At 42.0% G+C, this 19,175-nt stretch overlaps 2 protein-coding genes across 2 annotated transcripts in view; one reads left to right on the top strand and one right to left on the bottom strand.

Moving 5' to 3' along the window:
- stat6 (signal transducer and activator of transcription 6, interleukin-4 induced) overlaps positions 1–13,950 on the top strand; it is a 28,344-nt gene extending 14,394 nt beyond the window's left edge. The window contains exons 5-20 of the mRNA XM_084367204.1: positions 219–393; positions 2,200–2,300; positions 2,883–3,031; positions 3,732–3,848; positions 4,025–4,192; positions 4,456–4,543; positions 4,621–4,743; positions 4,971–5,063; positions 6,997–7,200; positions 7,289–7,383; positions 7,479–7,612; positions 8,043–8,192; positions 8,295–8,355; positions 8,468–8,542; positions 9,668–9,784; positions 9,896–13,950. Coding sequence (XP_084223330.1) covers positions 219–393; positions 2,200–2,300; positions 2,883–3,031; positions 3,732–3,848; positions 4,025–4,192; positions 4,456–4,543; positions 4,621–4,743; positions 4,971–5,063; positions 6,997–7,200; positions 7,289–7,383; positions 7,479–7,612; positions 8,043–8,192; positions 8,295–8,355; positions 8,468–8,542; positions 9,668–9,784; positions 9,896–9,962 — 1,917 coding nt within the window. The 3' untranslated portion in view covers positions 9,963–13,950. The remainder of the gene's footprint in view (positions 1–218; positions 394–2,199; positions 2,301–2,882; positions 3,032–3,731; positions 3,849–4,024; positions 4,193–4,455; positions 4,544–4,620; positions 4,744–4,970; positions 5,064–6,996; positions 7,201–7,288; positions 7,384–7,478; positions 7,613–8,042; positions 8,193–8,294; positions 8,356–8,467; positions 8,543–9,667; positions 9,785–9,895) is intronic.
- Positions 13,951–13,954: 4 nt separating this feature from the next.
- mipa (major intrinsic protein of lens fiber a) lies at positions 13,955–16,669 on the bottom strand. The gene is made up of 4 exons (XM_084367220.1): positions 15,971–16,669; positions 15,525–15,689; positions 15,339–15,419; positions 13,955–15,233 (listed from the first exon to the last, which is right to left on the bottom strand). Exons 1-4 carry the CDS (start codon positions 16,328–16,330, stop codon positions 15,048–15,050), a joined length of 792 nt encoding a protein of 263 aa, XP_084223346.1. The 5' UTR covers positions 16,331–16,669; the 3' UTR covers positions 13,955–15,047.
- Positions 16,670–19,175: the final 2,506 nt, after the last annotated feature.

Here is a 19,175-nt window from a genome sequence, read left to right as displayed (position 1 = left end):
GTAGGAAATTGAATGAAGATTTTCTCTTCTGATTAAAATGTCCTACATTATCCTGGTCTGATTTCTCAGGGAGGATTACTAAAGTGAATCTTTTTTCCAGATAATGTCTACTGTTGATTTACTTTCAAAATCAGTAAAAAAATCAGTAATGTTTAAAACAGTCCTGACCCGAGCACCACCGTACTATAGGCGTATTAAGTGCTGTTCCATGTCTGCAGCCTGCACAGATGCCCAACCCTCCACAATACCCACAGTACCCGAATATACAGCCCTCGCACACCAACATGCAGGACGTAGACCACCTGGTTCTGAAGGTGCTGGACGTCCAGGAAATCCGACAAAAGATGCACCACCTGCAAGAAGAGCTCAACTGGGAGAGGGAGAACTATGAGGGTGAGACACGCACACTGAACACAGAGTTTCTATTCAGTAACAAGCTCCCTCATGTTCACCTACCTCAGCCAGATACTCGTGCCAAGTGGCAAAAATGCTGTAGCTGTGAAACTGCAACTTACGCAAGTACTTTTGAAAAGGTTGTTATAGTTCCTCTTTCAAGATCATTTCATTTAATTCTTTCACACAGTCCACATTCACAACTATTTGAGTTAAAGATTTAGTTCCGTTTGGGGAAAGACAGTGTCTTCATAAACACTGGGCTCAGTTCTCAGGTCTACAGCTGTAATGGTTAGTTTTTTAATCGATTGATATAGGAAATTAATCTACAGCTATTTTGATAATCGATGTGTTTTTTTAGTGGCTCTCTGGAAAACTGTGGTATGTAGTTTCACGAGTGAAAATAATTGGATTTTTGTGTTTTATAATGACTTCTGATTGTGAAGTTAGTGGCAGCTTTAAATATCAGAAAGCCAGTTGTGTAGCGTATGACGAAGCGATGACGGCTGACATTATGACACAAAAGACGTGTAACATGTAACTATGAAACAATGACGGGCTGTGAATGGAGCCGTGAGGTACCCCTCATGTCATCTCTGCTCCTGATCTGGCTTCCTCAACGGCTTCCAAAATTTGTGTTTTCAGGACTCCAGGGTGCGACTGTTTTGGTCGTGCGACGACGATTTGTCATTGGTCACACCATTTTATCTGATTGTTATATTTATTATTAATACTTATATTTTTTACTTTTAACTTGTGTTTTTCATTGTAAAACAGCATTCATGGTAAATGGCAAAGGAAGAATTTCATTGTACAGGGAAACTTGTTTTCTTTCACTGTGCGTATGACAATAACCGCCTTGACTTTGACTTTGACAGTGTACCTGATATTCAGCAGGCCAGGTTCCACAAATGCTTCCACAAGTACTACACATATAGCCACTATTCAAGTAAGACTGGAGTAAACCCTAAGTTTAAACTATATTTTTATCAATCACATGTTTTTTATGGTATCCCAGTAAGAGTTATTTGACTTTATCATTTACATTATGTGCTTAGAAATTAAAGTTTACAATATAGACTATTTTGGGTGCACCTAAATTATGTGCTGGTGCCCCTCAATGAAAAGTTTAGGTGCACCAGTGCAGCCAGTGTAAAAGTGTGGAGCCCTGGCTTTGCAGTTAGTATTTTCAAGTGTAAATAAATTCACACGTGCATTTTTAAGACCGAATGTGAGATCCCACGTTATTTGATGACAGCTACCAGAGCCTTTTTTTCATTCTCCTTTCTACTCACTCTGACACTTCTAACACTTAAATGTGAGTTACTTTCCTTTCTGTTTAATATAGCTCTGTTGGAAATCCCCTCATTCTCACAGGACAGTGTCCTCCCATTTGCAACAATGACATGAAGTATTTTCTTCCGTTTTATCTTTCCTTTTAAAAACTTTGTCAAAGTACAGTCCAAGTGTCCATAACTGCTGTACCTGAAATGTCTGGCCAAGCTCACTGTATTTTACATGTCAGTGTTCTTTGTCTGTCTGTCAGCCTGGCCCTTGTGGCTTGGCGTGCATGTTTAACTGTTGTCCAGTCAAACCTGTTTTATCAGGGCTTAGAGATTTTTTTAATTCCTGTCACTGTCAGTGTTCACTAATGTAAAACAACCCCCATCCCGTCAAAGATTACGTAGCTGGGCGCAATTTCCTTGTTAAGAGTTGGAAAAGTTGACTGAACTTGTTTGTCTGAAATGCAGAAGTATCCTGTAGGGCAGAAATGACTGCATGTGATGTTATTAATCGTTTGCACAGGGCCGATCCAACAGAATGGACTGGATCCCGCAAAGTCAGAAATCCAGAAACTCCAGAACCGCATCCAGCAGCTGGAGTACAATGTGAAAGCAATGGCCACGGTGAGCTTGGCAGTGGTTTATGCTGCGAATGCAACGTTTCTGGCACCTCAGAGCTGAATTGTTTCTTGCTTTATATAAACTGTGATATCAAATCTCTGTATACAAAGAGTAACTGAAATTGCAGAGTAGACAGCTGCTCTGCTTTGTCATTATGTGTCTCTCGACCATTTTATGGATGAACAATGATTTTAATCAGATCAGCCTAAACTAGTCTTCAAACAATTGGTTAGTTAATCAGTCAGTCGACAGAAAACAGTTTAAATTGTTGATTGTTTTCAGTGAATAGTCAAATGGAAAAGGAAAACATGTGGATTAAAATCTGCTGTCATTACTAACTGAGTCTTTTGGGTTAGGGTTAGGGTTTAAATGGCAAAATGATGATCGGTGACAACACCGTCATTTCTGGAGTTGTCGGAAGGACATTTTATACATTTTATAGACTACAAAAAACAGTTGATAGAAAAATCATGTGGTTTAATGTGACTTTGACACAGTTTTTATTTCCATGACAGTTATGTGAAGTTCTCTGTGGCTTAACATGCTTTGGTGTGTGTGAATCTATGTGATATTTCTGTGTTGTAGAAGCGTTTCCAGTTGTTGAAGGAGTCTGTGGACTTTCTGGACCAGTGTCAAACCCGACTGATCAGCAGGCTGAAGGCATGGAGGTGGGAGCAGCACAAGGCCGCCATCGGACATCCCTTTGACGATAACCTAAACCCCCTGCAGACCTGGTGAGGTGCCCCCCCCCCCATTTTACACCTTTTGGTGTGACTGCATCTTTGTTGTATTACTTTCATCCAATCCCAGCAAAGCACATGAACAAGAAGACAACTGACACTCACATACTTATCTTTACGTTACTGTTTGTTTTGGGTCCTAACCATGCTGGCTCTAGGGATGTCAACTTCAGACTGTCCGTCACTCAGTTGTTCCACCATTTTGATCCTGACAGAAAAACCTCAACAACTTATGGATGGATTGACGTGAAATTTGCTCAGATTTTCATGGTCTGCAGTGTATGAATCCTACTGACTTCGGTGACGCCCAGTCAGCTGTTGCACAAGTGTAATCACTTTTACTTTCCCTCAACTTTAAGGGATTGGCCAATGTGGCAGCTGATGGGGAGTGTCTATGGCCCTAGGCGTTTTGGCTGAGTAAGCGTGTATAATCTGTCAGTGAGAGAAATCACTCTGATTCATTTTTGGGTGATTATTCAGAGAGACCAATGGATTAATTGACTAATCATTTCACAGGACAACTGGCATTGTACGAGCTCCTCTCTAAACATTGTATCTTAATATTGTATGTAAGTATCAGCCATGTTTTGCAGGTGATTAGCTTGTTTTATATGTTTTACTAGTTTCAGGTTGGTATTTGTGCTTTCACTTTAATTCTTGCTTCCTCGTGGTGTTCATGTGTTTTTGTTCTTAGGTGTGAGCAGCTGCTCGGGGTGAACGGGAAGCTGAGACAGGAATTGATGCTGATAGGAGAACCGATCCCAGAGCTCCAGGAAAGGCTGGGTCAACTTCTGCAGGTTCTGATTCAAAGGTATCACAGTCACATTGTTGTATTATCTAAAAATGTAATTATAGAACTGTTAAAGAAAGTAAACTTCTTAAACTCACAAACTCACTCACAAAGTGCAACATAAATCAATTATTTTCATCCATCTTTTACAGCAGAGAGCATGTTTCCTCACTCGTGTTATCTGTTGTCTCCTGCAGCTCTCTTGTGGTGGAAAAGCAGCCCCCTCAGGTCATTAAGACCCAGTCAAAGTTCTCCACCACTGTGCGATATCTGCTGGGGGAGAAAGTAGCTCCCGGAAAGCCTGTGGTGCTGAAGGCGCAGATCATTAATGAACTGCAGGCCAGGAACCTGGGCAGTGTTCCTGGGTGAGTCATACTGTTTCCACAGCACAACATGGAGGAGTACAGGAAGGATTAATTAATTGGTTTCATGGTATTAAGCACTTTTTTCCCACTTGAAGTATCCCTTGAGGGAGAAGGGCGATTATTTTTGAATTTGTTCTGTTAATGATTTATTTTGATGTCTTATAACCCCAAAATGTCAAATACATAAATTAATTCAGAAAAAAGGCGAATACTTCAAAAAGGGTTACTGGTACAAACTGGTACTAACTTCTCTGCCTCTACAGTGATAATGTCGGCGAACTGATCAACAACACAGCCATCCTAGAGCACAACACGTCCAGCAAGAGCACATGTGCCACCTTCAGGAATATGGTATGTACTTCTCTAGATTTCTCAGCCTACATGAGATAATTGTTTAGTTTCATTAACAAATATTTTTTTTCCCACAGTCCATCAAGAAGATCAAGAGAGCAGACAGGAAGGGATCAGAGTCAGTGACGGAGGAGAAATTTGCCCTCTTGTTCTCGACAGAAATCTCCATCACAGGCTGTGACACTCCCTACAGGATACAGGTTTGATCCGATCCGTTGTTCTGCCTGCTGTATGAGAATGTATCAGTCATCAAATTCGTCAGCACACAAGTTTTGTAAAATGGCCACAGCAGGGACACACTGAGCTGAACACTTTGTGGTCACACACATATAATGTTATTATGGAACTATTAACATAATTGAACTCTAATTTACAGTAACTATGCTTAGGGGGTCATCAAACTTAAAAATTATGTCATTGATTACAGATGATCTCACTGCCGGTGGTCGTCATTGTCCATGGCAGTCAGGACAACAACGCTCTGGCCACCATCATATGGGACTGTGCTTTTTCTGAGGCAGTAAGTGTCAAATTATTGTATTCTTTGCTTTCTGAAAGCCCATTAGTTAGATTTCTTCAAATGTTTAAATTGAAATAAACTATATAATATTAACAGGTTCATTCAGCCAGCTAACATAGAATGGTACTGCCCCTTGCATACTCTATGATCGTGTCTCAATTTGGGGGCTGCATCCTTCGAAGGCTGCATTTGAAGACTGAATACAAGACAAGGCCGTCCCATTCCCAAGTCTCCTTCACATTTGGCCGAGGAAAGTGGACTTATTTTCCCGTGCTGTGAAGGATCCAAGCGTTGCATCTTTTTCATTGCACGCTGGTGACGGCTAGATTTGTTTTTCCAAAAGACAACTAGACACATGGAGCGAAAAAGCAGCTGAATACACTTTTAAATGCAAATATGGGGTTTCAAGTCACTCAAAAAGCCAATGATACAAAATATTAACAAAATCAAGGGACCCCTATACTGTCAAGGTTGCCAGGCGAGAGATGCAGCACTTCCTGACGCAAGGGTAAGGTCATGGGAAGCTGGTGACGTATATAGGAAATTCCTCAGTCTCATTTAACAATGCTCAGTTTGACCTTCATAGACCCTGTACTTCGCAGGATGCGGCCCCCGAATTGAGACGCAGCTGATGTGACTGTGAACTGAGTTGACATTAGGCTTCTACAGGTTCTGACCTCATCACTTGAAGCACACACCAATCTCAGCACTGCAGACACAAGGGGCCGACCATAATAAACCTCCCAAACACACAGTAGACAAAGAGACTGGTGTCAGCTACCCACTCTGTGTGGTCATTGACAAACAACGCACCTTGAACTACTGCAGGAATTTACTACATGGTGAACTGAGGGAGATAAATCTAAACCAAGATATTCCCCTGATATGCGGCCACAGCAAGCTTTGACACGTCAGATACACAGCAGATATTTATGGTATACACTTACATGGATCAAAGACATAATAATTCATGGCGTAGAGCAGACAAACCATAAATCAAACCATTAACATATACAGGAAAGTAGAGGGATTACATTACGACAGAAAAAGAAAGTGGAGGAAGAAAGGAAGTCTTTTATTTATTTTGGCAACCACACAACAATGTGGGGCATCGGCCCGTGTGAAGGTGACAGACGGGACAGGTTCTGCCAGTTACGGGCTAGATCTTTCATTGACTCTGAGCATGAAATCAAGTTATCAGAAAAAGGCCTCGAGCTTTTTCACAGCAGACATTTTGTAGAAGTATGAGAGCAGACATGGTACGAGAAAATTGACGGTTAGTCAGCGCGCAGGAACTGACTCACCTGTATAAAATGCAGCCGTTTTTAATGTTGTTTTAATGAGTTACACCTTTGCCTACACCTTTTGCTGCTTTGATGAGTCAGAATATCTGCTGTGAAAAGGGCGTATTGATTTTTTTTTACAAAAAGGCAATATTACAGAGGATAATCATGGTGCAAATAGCATATGTACAAGATGACACTTATATCCCTACAACCCATATAAGATATTATCCTCTCCTGGAGATCTGAGTCTTATAATACTCAAACATCAGTATGCACAAACGTCTCGTGGTTGATTTCGTGAGACAGTATGCCATACAGTTTCCTATATAGAGTTGGAGGTGAGCCAGAGACTTACAGTAATGTGCACACACGCTCTGTGGACGGGCTTCCTGTTTGTTGCTCTTTCTGCTTCGTCAGTCAAACCAGGTCCAAGTGATGACTGGAAACAGTCTGACGTGATCTGTAAGAAATACATTGATTTTTCTGAAGTGCTTAACCACTGAAACAAATGAACCACGTCTATAATAAACATTTGTGATGCTAATGTATTCGTTTGCATGTTTGGGTTTCTTTCACTTTTTCCCTGACATTATTGTAAATGCATGCCAGTGTTCTCGCCACATCAGCCTCTTTGTCTTTGTCATCAGGACAGAGTGCCGTTCGTGGTGCCTGAGCGCGTGCCCTGGAGGATGATGTACAGCACTCTCAACAGTAAATTCACCTCTGAGGTTGGCACAAAACACAATCTGGACCAGTACAACCAGCACTTCCTGGCCCAGAAGATATTCGACAAGCCCGACTTTGCTGACGACTACAGCAACACGATGGTTTCCTGGGCCCAGTTTAATAAGGTAAACACAGATGTACTGTACAAGCTCTCCTACAGACATACGCAGCCTGACATACACTCAAATCTCACAGTGCCTTTCAATCTCACAGGAGGTTCTCCCGGGACGACCGTTCACCTTCTGGCAGTGGTTTGAGGGCGTGATGGAGCTGACCAAGAAGCACCTGAAGACCTACTGGAGCGAAGGGTGAGGAGACTCCTCTGCTGTTTAAATAGTAAATATCAGACATCTGCTACAGTCTGTTATTAATGACAAGCGTTTGCAATGTTTTGCTCCACCAGGCTGATATTTGGTTTCATTGGGAAGCAGCATCTACACCTGATTCTCAAAGACAGGCCCAACGGGACGTTCCTGCTTCGCTTCAGTGACTCTGAGATCGGAGGCATCACCATCGCATATGTGTCTGCCTCTGAGAGTAAGTTTGAGTTTGATTGACATGAGATTAATTTTATAAGTTTCAGTTCTGGACATAAACTTTAAACCGTTTATTACATTGTTGAATTGACATCAGTGGAGCCCCAGAAAGGTCATGGTGGGATTTTGTTTTTACCTCAATTGTGTTTCTTCAAATTCAGTTTATTGGTGAAATTCCAGCTGATGAATAGAACCAAGAATATGAAGCCAGATTGCTTTTATTGACTTATAAAGTAGGTGGCTGTTGGCACCTTGTGATCCATCAATTACCACAGAGAAGAATAAGACAAAGATGTCGCTCGTGTGGAGATTTCAGAGGAAGACAACATGATTGCAATTTTCAATTAATGTTCTCTGAAGGTTCAGAAAGGAGGGAAAAGCCACCTTTGCCTACTTTACTCTGACTGACACATCAAACATTTTTCTCCCAGATGGTGGACAGAAAATCCAGAACATCCAGCCCTTCACCAAGAGAGATCTCGATATCCGTAGCCTTGGTGACCGCATCCGGGACATCGGCCACATAACACACCTGTATCCTGAGTTTCCTAAACATGAAGTTTTCAAAAAGTTCTACACAGGTATTGATCTCAATGCACAGAGTCAGCTTTATGCTCTTAAGGTCAGTTGAAAACACAACTAACAGAATGTGTTCTTGTTGTTTCTGCTATCGTTTGAAACAGAGCCTCAACCGTCAGCCAACGGAGGTTACATCCCTGTGTCTCTCCAAACTAAAGTCGGAGCGTAAGGAACTACTTTTACAAACAAACCATGTTATGTAATGCATTTAAAGTTATTTTAAGAAAAATAAAAATGAATTGGCAACATGTCATGTTTGTGTGTGTTTTGTGTGCAGGGAAGCTGGCTCAGCCACACACCCGCCTCCTGGTATGGCTGGTGTCGCTGAAAGCCCTCACAGTGGCTTTCCTGTGTAAGTGTTACTTCTACACATTTCCTTCTTTCACCTTTTATGCATACCACCCAACTCACTTCCTGTCTTTCATATTCCTCGGTGCTGTCCTTTAGCTGCGAGTGACTAACCTTTTATTTCCAGTTACTACTTTTCAAGGAACTGAAAGGTTCCCTCAGGACGTTGCGGTTTTTGTTTCTAGCATAGTTTAAAGACTCCCAATGATTAGGGAAATTAGTCTGATGGCAGCTATTTTTAGGATGTTAGTTTTGCGTGTGACAATTCAACAATGACACTGGACTTCGTCTTCGGTCCATCTGTTGTATACTTTCTTCCATTTCTCCATGTTGATATGTCGAAGCACACTGTACAAAATACAAACAGGTTTGCAGCTGCGTTTTATAAAATGGTGGCTGAAATAAAATTTTGTGTGGACTTGAGCAATCAGAAATGTTCATCCCCACTCCTAAATTCACTGTAAATAATGTCCCTGGAACTTGATTTATTCCTTGGCCCCTGCGGTCGAAACGCAAGGAGTCTGGAAGGAGTCTGTCTAATGCGCGACGGATAAAAGTTTGCTGCTCTGGTTCAGACAACAGAGATTTCATGCTGTTATTTTGCATTCATAGCCCTCAACTACTATGTTCAACTTTCCCAGAAAAAAACCTGTGCAACAGAGTCACCAGTTATTGGCGATCATGCCTAGTACTGGCTGATTCCAGTCCCCAGGTGAATGATCGGTGCATTTCTAGTATCAAGCCTATTGTGGCTCCAGAGGAAGTTGTGTGTAATCTGATAAAATTCCTCGAGTGTAAAGTCACGTCAGTGTTTGAAATTGGTGCCGTTTCCCTTTAAAGGTAGATTACACATTCCTCTGTTATCTTTGATGCCTTCATGCATTTTGTGTGTTTGTTCCAGTGGTGGTGTTGGTGGTACACTTTACACAACATCATGATTTTACGTTCCACATTCTTCATAAAGTTTCATGAAAATAGAAAAGAACTCAAATTTCTTCCGAATAGAAACAAAGCAAATTCAACAGCTAGTCAAATGTGCTTAAGTGCTCTCCTCCACTCCTGGCTGCTTAAAAGCAACAAAGGAAAGTCAGTTATGGATATTTGTGTCGCTTCCTGCTGTTTCTTTCAGGCATCCATTTCAGCCGTCATTCAGCCAGCAAGAGTCCATCCATCAAGACATAATGGAAACAGCACCAAGTCCTGGCGTGGACTTCAGTCCAAACCCTCCTGTCGTCTACAATGACATGTAGGTTTTTTATCTTCGTGTCTGTGCATGAAATCCATCACCGTGTTTAGTTGTTCCAAATACACTTGGGCACAGTGCTGAAATGCCATTCTGTGTGTGTCTGTTCTCTAGGCCCCCAGCCAACAACATGGAGCTGGATTTAGACACTTTCCTCCAGACTCTGGATCCTGATAATTAGGAGGATTCCCCATAAGTGTTGTTTTTGGAGCACCAAACAAACATCAAATAGAGACCAGAGCCAAGCTTGTCTGTATGACCTTCGAGGAAAGTGACGCTGTTTGTGCACGCTTTCCTTCACTTTCATCATCCGTCTGCAGCTTCATCTGCTTCTGAATAAAAATCTTGTTGGAGACAAATGTGATTTCTCTGGGACTCAACACGTCGAAGGCAGGAAATCATCATTTTAAGGACAAAAGCGCTGTCATGGCTCTCCATCACCCTGCCCTGGTGGTTGGTTTATTGATGTTGATTTCTTTGCTTGTCCACTCATACACACTCCATGTGTTTTGGAAAATAAGTGATTTCCTGTACAGATTACAGTGCTTTTTCAGAGAGACAACCAAACATGCATGAAAGCAGACGAGAGCTGGGACGATAAGTTTAATATTAGATTGATTCGAAAATAAGTTGCGAACTATTTCGAGAATCGATTAATGGTTTAAGTAATTTTTCAAGCACAAAGGTCAAACTTTGGCTGCTTCCACCCTCTTAAATCTGAGGATTTATTGCATTTCTCTGTCATTTATGTTAGTAAATGAAGAGTCTTTGGGTTTTGGACTGTGGGTTGGAAAAAAGAAGCAATTTAAAGACGACACATTTGGCTCGGCTTTTCTCGCAATTGTTTTTGAATTAAGGATGAATTAATGAATCATGGAAATAATCGATAATGGAAATAATCATTAGTCGCAGCCCTATAGCAGACAGTGTGATGCTCATGGCCATGCAGTAGATCATCAGCTACTGGAGTTTATTCTTGAGTTTGTGCTTGTTGCATGTTTTTTACTCACGATGAGGCAAACATATAATAGTATTTCCCTGTTGTATAAAACCCTTCGATGTGATCTATAAGCCTGCCTAAGCCTCAGCGATAGTTAAAGTAATGTTATACACACTCTATCTTGCAGTAACGCACAGTGTGCATGGTAAATACTTAATAAAATGTTTGTGAGCCTGAGCTGTCCTGTGGTATAGTGAGGATTAGGAACATGAATAAGCTTTTCTGTGACTGTTGACTGTTGACTGTGATACTATACCACACTGATGGACAGATGGCAGTGGTGGTGATGATAGTGGTGGTGGGAAATGCTTATATTATATCTGTCGACTTAAAGAATTAGTCGTGTGCATTCTCTGTTATATGTATATATTTTTAGAGCTTTTGTTAGTTGATCTCAGCCAATAATTGTTGGCCTTTTTGTAAGAATGTATCGAGTCCTACTAAGTGAGAGTCCATGTTACTGGCTGCATTGTTTAGATTCTATATTTCTCTATTTAGATGTCCTCACTCGTTGGGGTGATAAAACTGATAAATGTAGTTGTAAGTGAGTATATTTACAAACAGTTGTTCCTTCATTCTTAGATGCAATTTCTCAAATCTTAAGTAACTTAATTAAAGCTGTAGTAGGATCAATTCATGATAAAGGCTTCCTTCAAAAGAATGTGTGTTGTCTGTGAGCTCCTCCCTCTTTGCATTTAGTGTTTTGAAAAACTTGTCAGGTCTGACTCAAATAACCAATCAGCTTGTTAGCCGGCATCTAACTGGCCAATCACAGAGGTGGAAGGGTTTGTAATGGAATGTTCTTGTTGCCCACTGCCACTTTAATGGAGTCTCACAGGTTGATGTGCCATTTAAGTATTTGTTGTTGTTAGACTTGTGTAATCTTAAATCTTAAAGGAGACATATTATTCTTTTTCATTTTTTCCCCTTTCCTACAGTGTGTTACATGTTCTTGTGCATGGAAAAGATCTTGAAAGTTAAACAGGTCACAACCAAAAACACTGCTCCTGAAACGCCTCGTCAGTAGTCCCGCCTTTAATCCTGTGACTTTGTGACATCACACTACGTCACCATGTCACACATTTGCGTAATTTATGCCTAGTGGCTAGTTTGACATGTAAGAACCGATTTAGCGCAGCTGCTCTGTTGTTGTTAGCAGTGCCGGCTCAGGCATGTGTGAACTAAAAGAGAGGTTGAGACAGAGGGACAATGCAGTGCTGCAGCTCAGAACTGTATGAGAAAACCGATGTGTTTTTTGAGCGTCAAAACATGTAAACTTATTCTAGCAGTACCCGCAAAAAGAAACTTTGAACCTGAAAATCGCATAATATGTCTCCTTTTAAAGCTCTTAGGGCTATAGTGCAAAATAAATTAGGCCAATCTAAATGAAAAGTAAAGATCAGTGTTGTAGTTAATTGGAAACATAATAAAAATATTCTGACGGGAGATGCAGTATCAGCTTTAAATATAACTTTTCTCTGATTTTAGCAGCTTTTATCACACCTGAATGTACACAATAAACCAATTTAAAAGCTAATCTCTGGTTTTATGAGAAGCTGAACCTTCCATCACAGTCAATGTTGTTCCTGTAACAATACGGTGGTGTGTTGGAAGTACCATGTTGCATGTATGTTTACCGGATAATAACCTTTAATATCTTGTGGATTGACTTTTGGATAAAATCATTCCGAGGATACTACTACAATCCATGTAATCTTTAAACCATAATGACAAATAAAACATTTTTTGCAAAATATGAAAAATATCTTTGTGAATGTATTTACATGAAATTAGCTATGTCCCTTAAGTCAACCATGACTGATATCATTTTGGCAAATTTTCCAACACTGCACAATGAGGATGAATCGAGACATTCACTGCCCCTGTCGTATCTAAGAAATATCCTCATCTGATAAAATATTGATGTTATTGGTTTAGTTCTTGTGATGATAATTGATTTGTTGCTCTGTGCGCAGATCTGGAACCTTCTTTTTCAATCTCGTGTTTTTCTAAAGTCAATCTAAAAGAAAACACACAAAAAAGGGATTGGAAACATAAGAATTTTCTGATTTTTTTGACATATAAAAATAATAAATCAGTGGCATTGTGATTGGGAAGGTATGCCTGGTACCAAAAAGGCTGTCCATTGAATGAGAGCATATTGGTGTGTAACATAATTGGCATCACTTCCATAATCCATCAGCCAAAAGAGGAGACATTGCATAACTAGCATATTATATTTCCTATTCATCCAGTTTCAACAATCATGAAATGTTTTTTTAAAAAAGAAAACTTTACACTGTACATCACAAAGCTTTTCCATTAGAACACAAATTCTAATTTCAACATGTCACTAAAATGTAAAATCTACTCAACCACTGCCAGGGAAATCACACTGAAAAAAAAAAAAAGATTATGTAGAGGAAGCAGAAAGAGAATCAGCTTACATGCCTGGTTCAATAACTGCTCTGGTGAAATTTGTCAAAAATGCTAACTTATCTCAGTGCCCCGTCCCCTTCCCTCCATCCCAGCAGCTTTGGATGTCCCCTCATTAGAGCAGAACAAGATGGCTGCCTCATAAACAAAGGGAGGAGGTAGGGTGAATGAAGGAGGGATGGAAGAGAGAGGGGACACCGGGCTGATGCAGAGCTTCAACTTCAAAGTTCATTCTCTCTTGTGTAGATTGTATGAAAATAAAGGTTTACATTTATCACCCTGTACAAACACACTAAAGATTTCAGTCGCCTCGCGGTGACCTTCTCTCTTCTCCCAAATTATCAGAGAGGGGCTTGTCCAATAAAAACTATCTCACTCCTAAAGAGCCACCCAGCTCAGCGTAGAAAAGAGAAGGCACCAGGTGTTTGCCAACACCAGCAACAAGCCACTACACCTCATGCACTCTTTCATTTCTAACCTCGAGTTGATGTAACAAAGACCCTTCAGTCGTGTCTGTCAAACAACACAATTCAACTAGGAAAAAAAACGCTTGTTCCTCATGACAGTTCGTCGGGTTTGCTTTCTTTGTTTTTCCATGGCAGACACGCAAAGGTAAAAAGCAAACCAACTATCACACACCTGTACATGAATCTGTGATAAGCGCTGCTCTAAAAGCAAAGCTCATGTCAGAAAGTCATTTAAAATGTAACCCAACACAAATACTGTTTGTAAGTTATCTAAATGTGTTGATTCTCCCAACAGATTTCGTGGCAATTAAACCATGTTCAAGTGTAACTTTGTTGAAGACTGAGCTCAGAAAAGACCAGATGCTTTTGTGTTTTGTGTTTATTTTGATATAAATATGAATGTGTGCGTGTGCTTCACTAGATGAGACACAAACTCTCAACTGACTGAATTTGGCTTTGACTCAAGGTTAAGTTGTTGGATATAAATAGGGGATTGCTCTAAACATGGAACCTGTTGAACTTTTGCAGTATCAGTGAGGGCGTGGAAAAGGCCACATCTTTCCCTAAAATATGATTGTATGAAAATAATCATAATACAGACAAAAGGATTGTGGCAATGAAAAGTGAAAAATAAAAATGATCAGTTAAAACAAGCACACACGCATACACATGCACAGGGACATGCATGCACACTCACTCTCTGTCTCACGCACACACTCGCACGTACGACTGGGGGGAAAAAAAGAATGTGAGCCAAATAAATACTGGTAAAGTACAATACGTACATGTAATTTACCCAAAGTTCATGAAAACGGAACAAAACGAAGGGCGAGATCACACTGGATCAAAATGGAAAAGCATGCAGAAGTCCACTGCTCTACTGTAGCTTCACTCCTAGCAGACTACAAAATAGGGAGAAAAACAGAAAGAGAGAGAAAAGGGATAGAAAGAGAGAGAGAGGCCCCTGTCCTGAGCAGTTATAGCCACCTGGTCAGCCAGGAGTGACTGACTCCCCACACCACAGGGCACAGGGTGCTTCCTTCAGTGGCAAGTCTTCTTCTAACCCTCCATCTTTGTCCTGCAGTCCAAGGGGGAGGAGGGGGAGGAGGAGGGCGAGGAGGAAGGATGGGTAGAGGTGAAATCAGGGCTGTGGCTGCCCCTTCGCTGTGATTCAGTAGGTCCAGTTCTGGGATAACAAAGGTGTTTTGGGGGGATCTGTGTTAGCGTGTGTGGAGGCAGGGGGAGGGAGGAGGTATGTGTGCAGAGATGCTGAGTGGGCTGAGGATGGAACTGAGGGTGCAGATTGAAGGGGGTTGAGGGGGGTGAGGGATGGGGGTCAGAAAGCCAATCTTCTTCTCCAGGCTTATAGGGCCTGTGTCTTGAGCTCGATGGGCTCTCCCCTGGTCTCCTGCTGGCCCTCGGCCTCTGGGGGCCTGGTGCCCTTCAGTGTGGCGAGCCTCTCGGAGAGGCCGCGCATACGGGGGAACAGCATGAAGTCGTACAGGAGAGCGCCCATGGCACCACCGATCATGGGTCCCACCCAGTACACCTGAGGAGGCAGAGAGCCGAATGTGTTAGTGAGCTCGAAAGATGTCTCGTTATTATGGCTTGCAAGAGTTGTAGTAGTGTAAAAACGATTTACAGATCATCTTACCCAGTGGTTCACAAAATTCCTGACCAGGACAGCAGGGGCGAAGGACCTGGCTGGGTTCATTCCTGCTCCAGTGTAGTACATCTGAGTCAAAGACAGAGAGGGTAGATCAGGGTTAGGACTGTTAAAGTGAATACGTGAGCCCATTGAGCCGTTTCAAATGTCTAGATTCCCCTGGTTGGTTCTTACCCCAAGAAGATGCCCCATGAGCACAGAGAAGCCGATGGCCAGGGCAGCAGAGCCCAGGCGTCCGTTGCGCCTCTCATCAGTCACGGCGAAGATGCAGACGACGAGCTGCAGGGTGAGGAAGACCTCCATGGTGGTGGCCATGCCCAGGCTGATGCCCGGCTGCAGCTGAAAGACGGAAGGAGCGTAGAAAGAGTAATGAAATTAATGTTGTTTTTACATCGTACATCCATACACCCTATTTTTTTTTCTTTAATTGACAGATCTATATTGCTATTCAAGACAGACTTGGCAATTTTGTATTATCTACATGCAATACTTCTACATGTAATGTTTAAGTATCTTAATATTTAACAGTGTATGAGAAAAATGTAACGTAACATTAGTACAGTATTCAGAGCCAGTCTGCTTGTACTTGCAGTAATGGATGTAGTGTTCCAGTGTCTTACCGTGTTGAGTGCAAGGTTTCCCCTCATGTTGCTGGGTGTGACTCCGTAGAGCACGGCGGCACCAGCCATGGCTCCGAGACACTGGGCCATGATGTAGAAGAAAGCGCGGAACAGGGACATCTGGGAGCCAATCAGGTAAGCAAAGGTGACAGCTGGATTGATGTGTCCTCCGCTGATGTGGCCGATGGACTGGATGAGGGTGGCAGCCGCCAGCCCAAAGCAAAAGGCAACATGGAGGACATTATGGGGCCCAGTGGTCCAGCGGAGGGCTGCCCCCAGCCCAAAGAATACAAAGAACATGGTGCCGTAGAACTCGGCGAACACCGCCCGCCAGAAGGACATGGACCTGAACTCCCACATGGTGGCAAAAAAGGTCAAAAAGCAACCTTTAAGCAATGGAGGGATGAAAAGTCAACAGAAAAACTAACTAATTCACTAAAGGGAGAGGCTGTCTCTCCACAATAAACAAAGAGCAAATAACAAAAAGTTTGCCCTCAAACAGAAACTGCCTCTCTAAAGCTAAATGTAACAAGACGTAAACTGCTCAACATGTAACTCTCATGCAACTGTGAACAATCTGCTGCTCTGCTGTCTGGACTCTGGTTTCTGTCATAGAGAGCTCCTGAGTGGAGCAATACGCCAGTCTCTGTGCATCTATGTGCCAACCCCGCTGGTTGTTAGTAGAAGAACATGGATAGACAAACGTTAAGCATGTCCTGCAGACATTCAGCCTCTTTACCAGAGCAGGGGGAGCTCGGAGGCCTTTTTATAACACCCCAGGGCCACAGCAGCCCCCCGGAGCCCATGGGAGGGGCCAGCACACAATGACACAAATCAAAACAAAACCATTTAACCCTTCTCCTGCATGGACCGCCCTCTGTCTGCTCATTGTAGAGATTACTCTCAATCTGGACTAATAGGTTGCAAGATGAATTGGCACAGACCTTGACAATTAATAATCTGAAAACACTGCAGTCTAAATTTTAAGTTTAGTTTTTGTTATTTTGTTTCTTGCAGCTCAGAAGTAAACAAAACATAAAATGCGTTTGGGCATCATATATTTTCCCACCTGGGTACCACCAAGAGCCAGGGTGAAGCATTAAGCATTAATTCAAAGAAATTCCCATCAAAGCAGCAGTGACTGAAAAGCCCCTATGAGAAACTGCAGTGACCTCAAGCCTGAAAATAGAAAAGCAGTGGGCATGTGGTGGGAAGAACCTGTCAGCTGCTACAAATGGACTGCAGTGGGAGTTTTGCTCGGTTTCCATCATTTTGGATATTTTTACAAGCACAGAATTAATGTCATTGCAAAGTCCACCTTTCACTCTTTCCCCATGATCTTGCTTTCATTGTCTCCTCTGTTATGTACAAATCAACAGTTCACATTCACTCCAATCAAGGCCTGTGATCACCAAAGCACGAGCAATTTCTCAATTTCTGGTACAAATTAGGTTTGTGGCAGCAGAACTGATTAGGCACAGTGTTACATTGTGTGTGTGTTGCTGGGCGGGTTTGCAGGCTCAGGTCGGATAAAGCGGTGGAAAATCCACGGTTGGAGAGGAAGAGGGGAGAGCAGGCCTGGCATTGAGCTTCTGCACTGGAGCATCATGCTGACCAGGGCAGCCAGAGGGACGGCCGCAGCCCTCTGAAAGGATTATGCTGAGCTTGATGCTTTTCTCCTTTTCATGCATGGAAACAAAACGCTGGCAGTAACAGTTTCTGCTGGTTTCTATGATGTGTTTGTCTTGCCGTCACTGATGAATCTGTGAGTTCCCTTTTCCATGGGCCAGAGTAGCTACATTAAAAATGTATATATTTTTGGTTTCTGCGCTCATACTCCAGAGATGCTGGAATAACATCAGAAGTGTAAACAAATCATCAGCAGACATTTTTATGTCTCAAGTGATGCGTGTCACTTTGGAAGTTGTTTGTGTTTTATGAATATTCAGTGATTTCGCATATCAGTCTCACAGCAGGCTGCAGTTAGAGTGCCTTAAAAAACATGAGGAACAAAAGCTTGATGAACAACTTGTTGCTAGGTAAAAAAAACTTTTCTGCTAAAAATAGTGTTGATCCTGTTGATTCTGACAGTTTATTAGTTTGCCGGTTGGCGCACCTCTATTGTGATGAGTATTATGTCCTTCTCATGACTCCCTCCATCAGTGGTAAGCCACCTTTTGTGGGTTTAAGCCCACAGTTTAGTTTTACAGGGGAGGGGGGGCTGAAAAGGTGCTTGCATTGTATTTTCCTGTTCCCTGGGTCCAGACTGCTGACACATACATAATCACATGCAGCCCCTAAACATCTCACACTGGAGTGGAAGCTCGGGCCTGCACTCGCCACACAGTGGTGAACACATGCATTGCAGGACACATGACACATTGAGGGATATTCCCACAAATGATCCATCTTTGTCATTCACCTGTACGCTTCCTGTGCCTGTGAATCATCTGTGCACTTGACGTCTGAGATGAGATCTTTGCCAACCACTTCTGTGATTGTGAGGGAAGCGTGTGCTGTTTTGAGAACTCACACCCTGGAAAGTGTCAAATCATTTACACTGGAAACAGCATGAAGGAATTTCAGGCTTCCAGTTCCCTTTATGCACTCAGTATGAAAGTACAGAGGTGATGGGAAGCCCCCAAACTGCCCTGTGATGCTAGAGAGAAGTGAGAGACACATTAGCACTACACAGTGGTTACATGAGACATCTCACATTTTCATAGGAGTTGGTTATTAAAGGATACGTTCACAGGTTTTTCAATTATCACCTGCACATATGTGAAACTGAAAGGGTGATTAGTTTCAGTAACTGTTTCTCCTTCCAGGAGGTGAGAGGTGAGAAACAAAATTCAGTCTTCGTTCTGTGAAAAGATACTTTACCATCTTAAATTTTCCCAACGCTAATATGAGGGCTAGCAGACCGAGTTAAACAAATCAAGTTGGTGTGTTTTAAGTCAGTATGTGTGGAACAAGGCAAATGATTTTACTTTGGAAGATAACCACTTGATTTGAATAATGTGGTCTGTTGAAGCCTCATGTCTTCAGCAGAGTTGGGAGTGTATTCTGACACGGTTACTCATTACCTGTCATAACATGTAATCAGTAACATAATCCAAGTATAAAAATATTAAAGTAATGTATCTTGATTACTTTGTTACTTTTGGATTACCTCTATGCCAAACATACACTCTTGTGTATTCAG

Source organism: Pagrus pagrus, assembly GCF_965226575.1.
Source record: "Pagrus pagrus genome assembly, chromosome: 11".
NCBI classification, from domain to species: domain Eukaryota; kingdom Metazoa; phylum Chordata; class Actinopteri; order Spariformes; family Sparidae; genus Pagrus; species Pagrus pagrus.
Note: the sequence above shows the minus strand (reverse complement) of the source record. Positions and strands in the feature narration are given on the sequence as shown.

What these genes read in the sequence shown, in the direction of transcription:
- mipa (XM_084367220.1), bottom strand. Translation starts at nt 16,330, where the DNA reads ATGTGGGAGTTCAGGTCCATGTCCTTCTGGCGGGCGGTGTTCGCCGAG. An exon ending in GAAACCTTGCACTCAACACG is followed by an intron (nt 15,690 to 15,970) that starts GTAAGACACTGG and finishes TCCGTCTTTCAG; the next exon opens with CTGCAGCCGGGCATCAGCCT. An exon ending in GGAATTTTGTGAACCACTGG is followed by an intron (nt 15,234 to 15,338) that starts GTAAGATGATCT and finishes CTGCCTCCTCAG; the next exon opens with GTGTACTGGGTGGGACCCAT.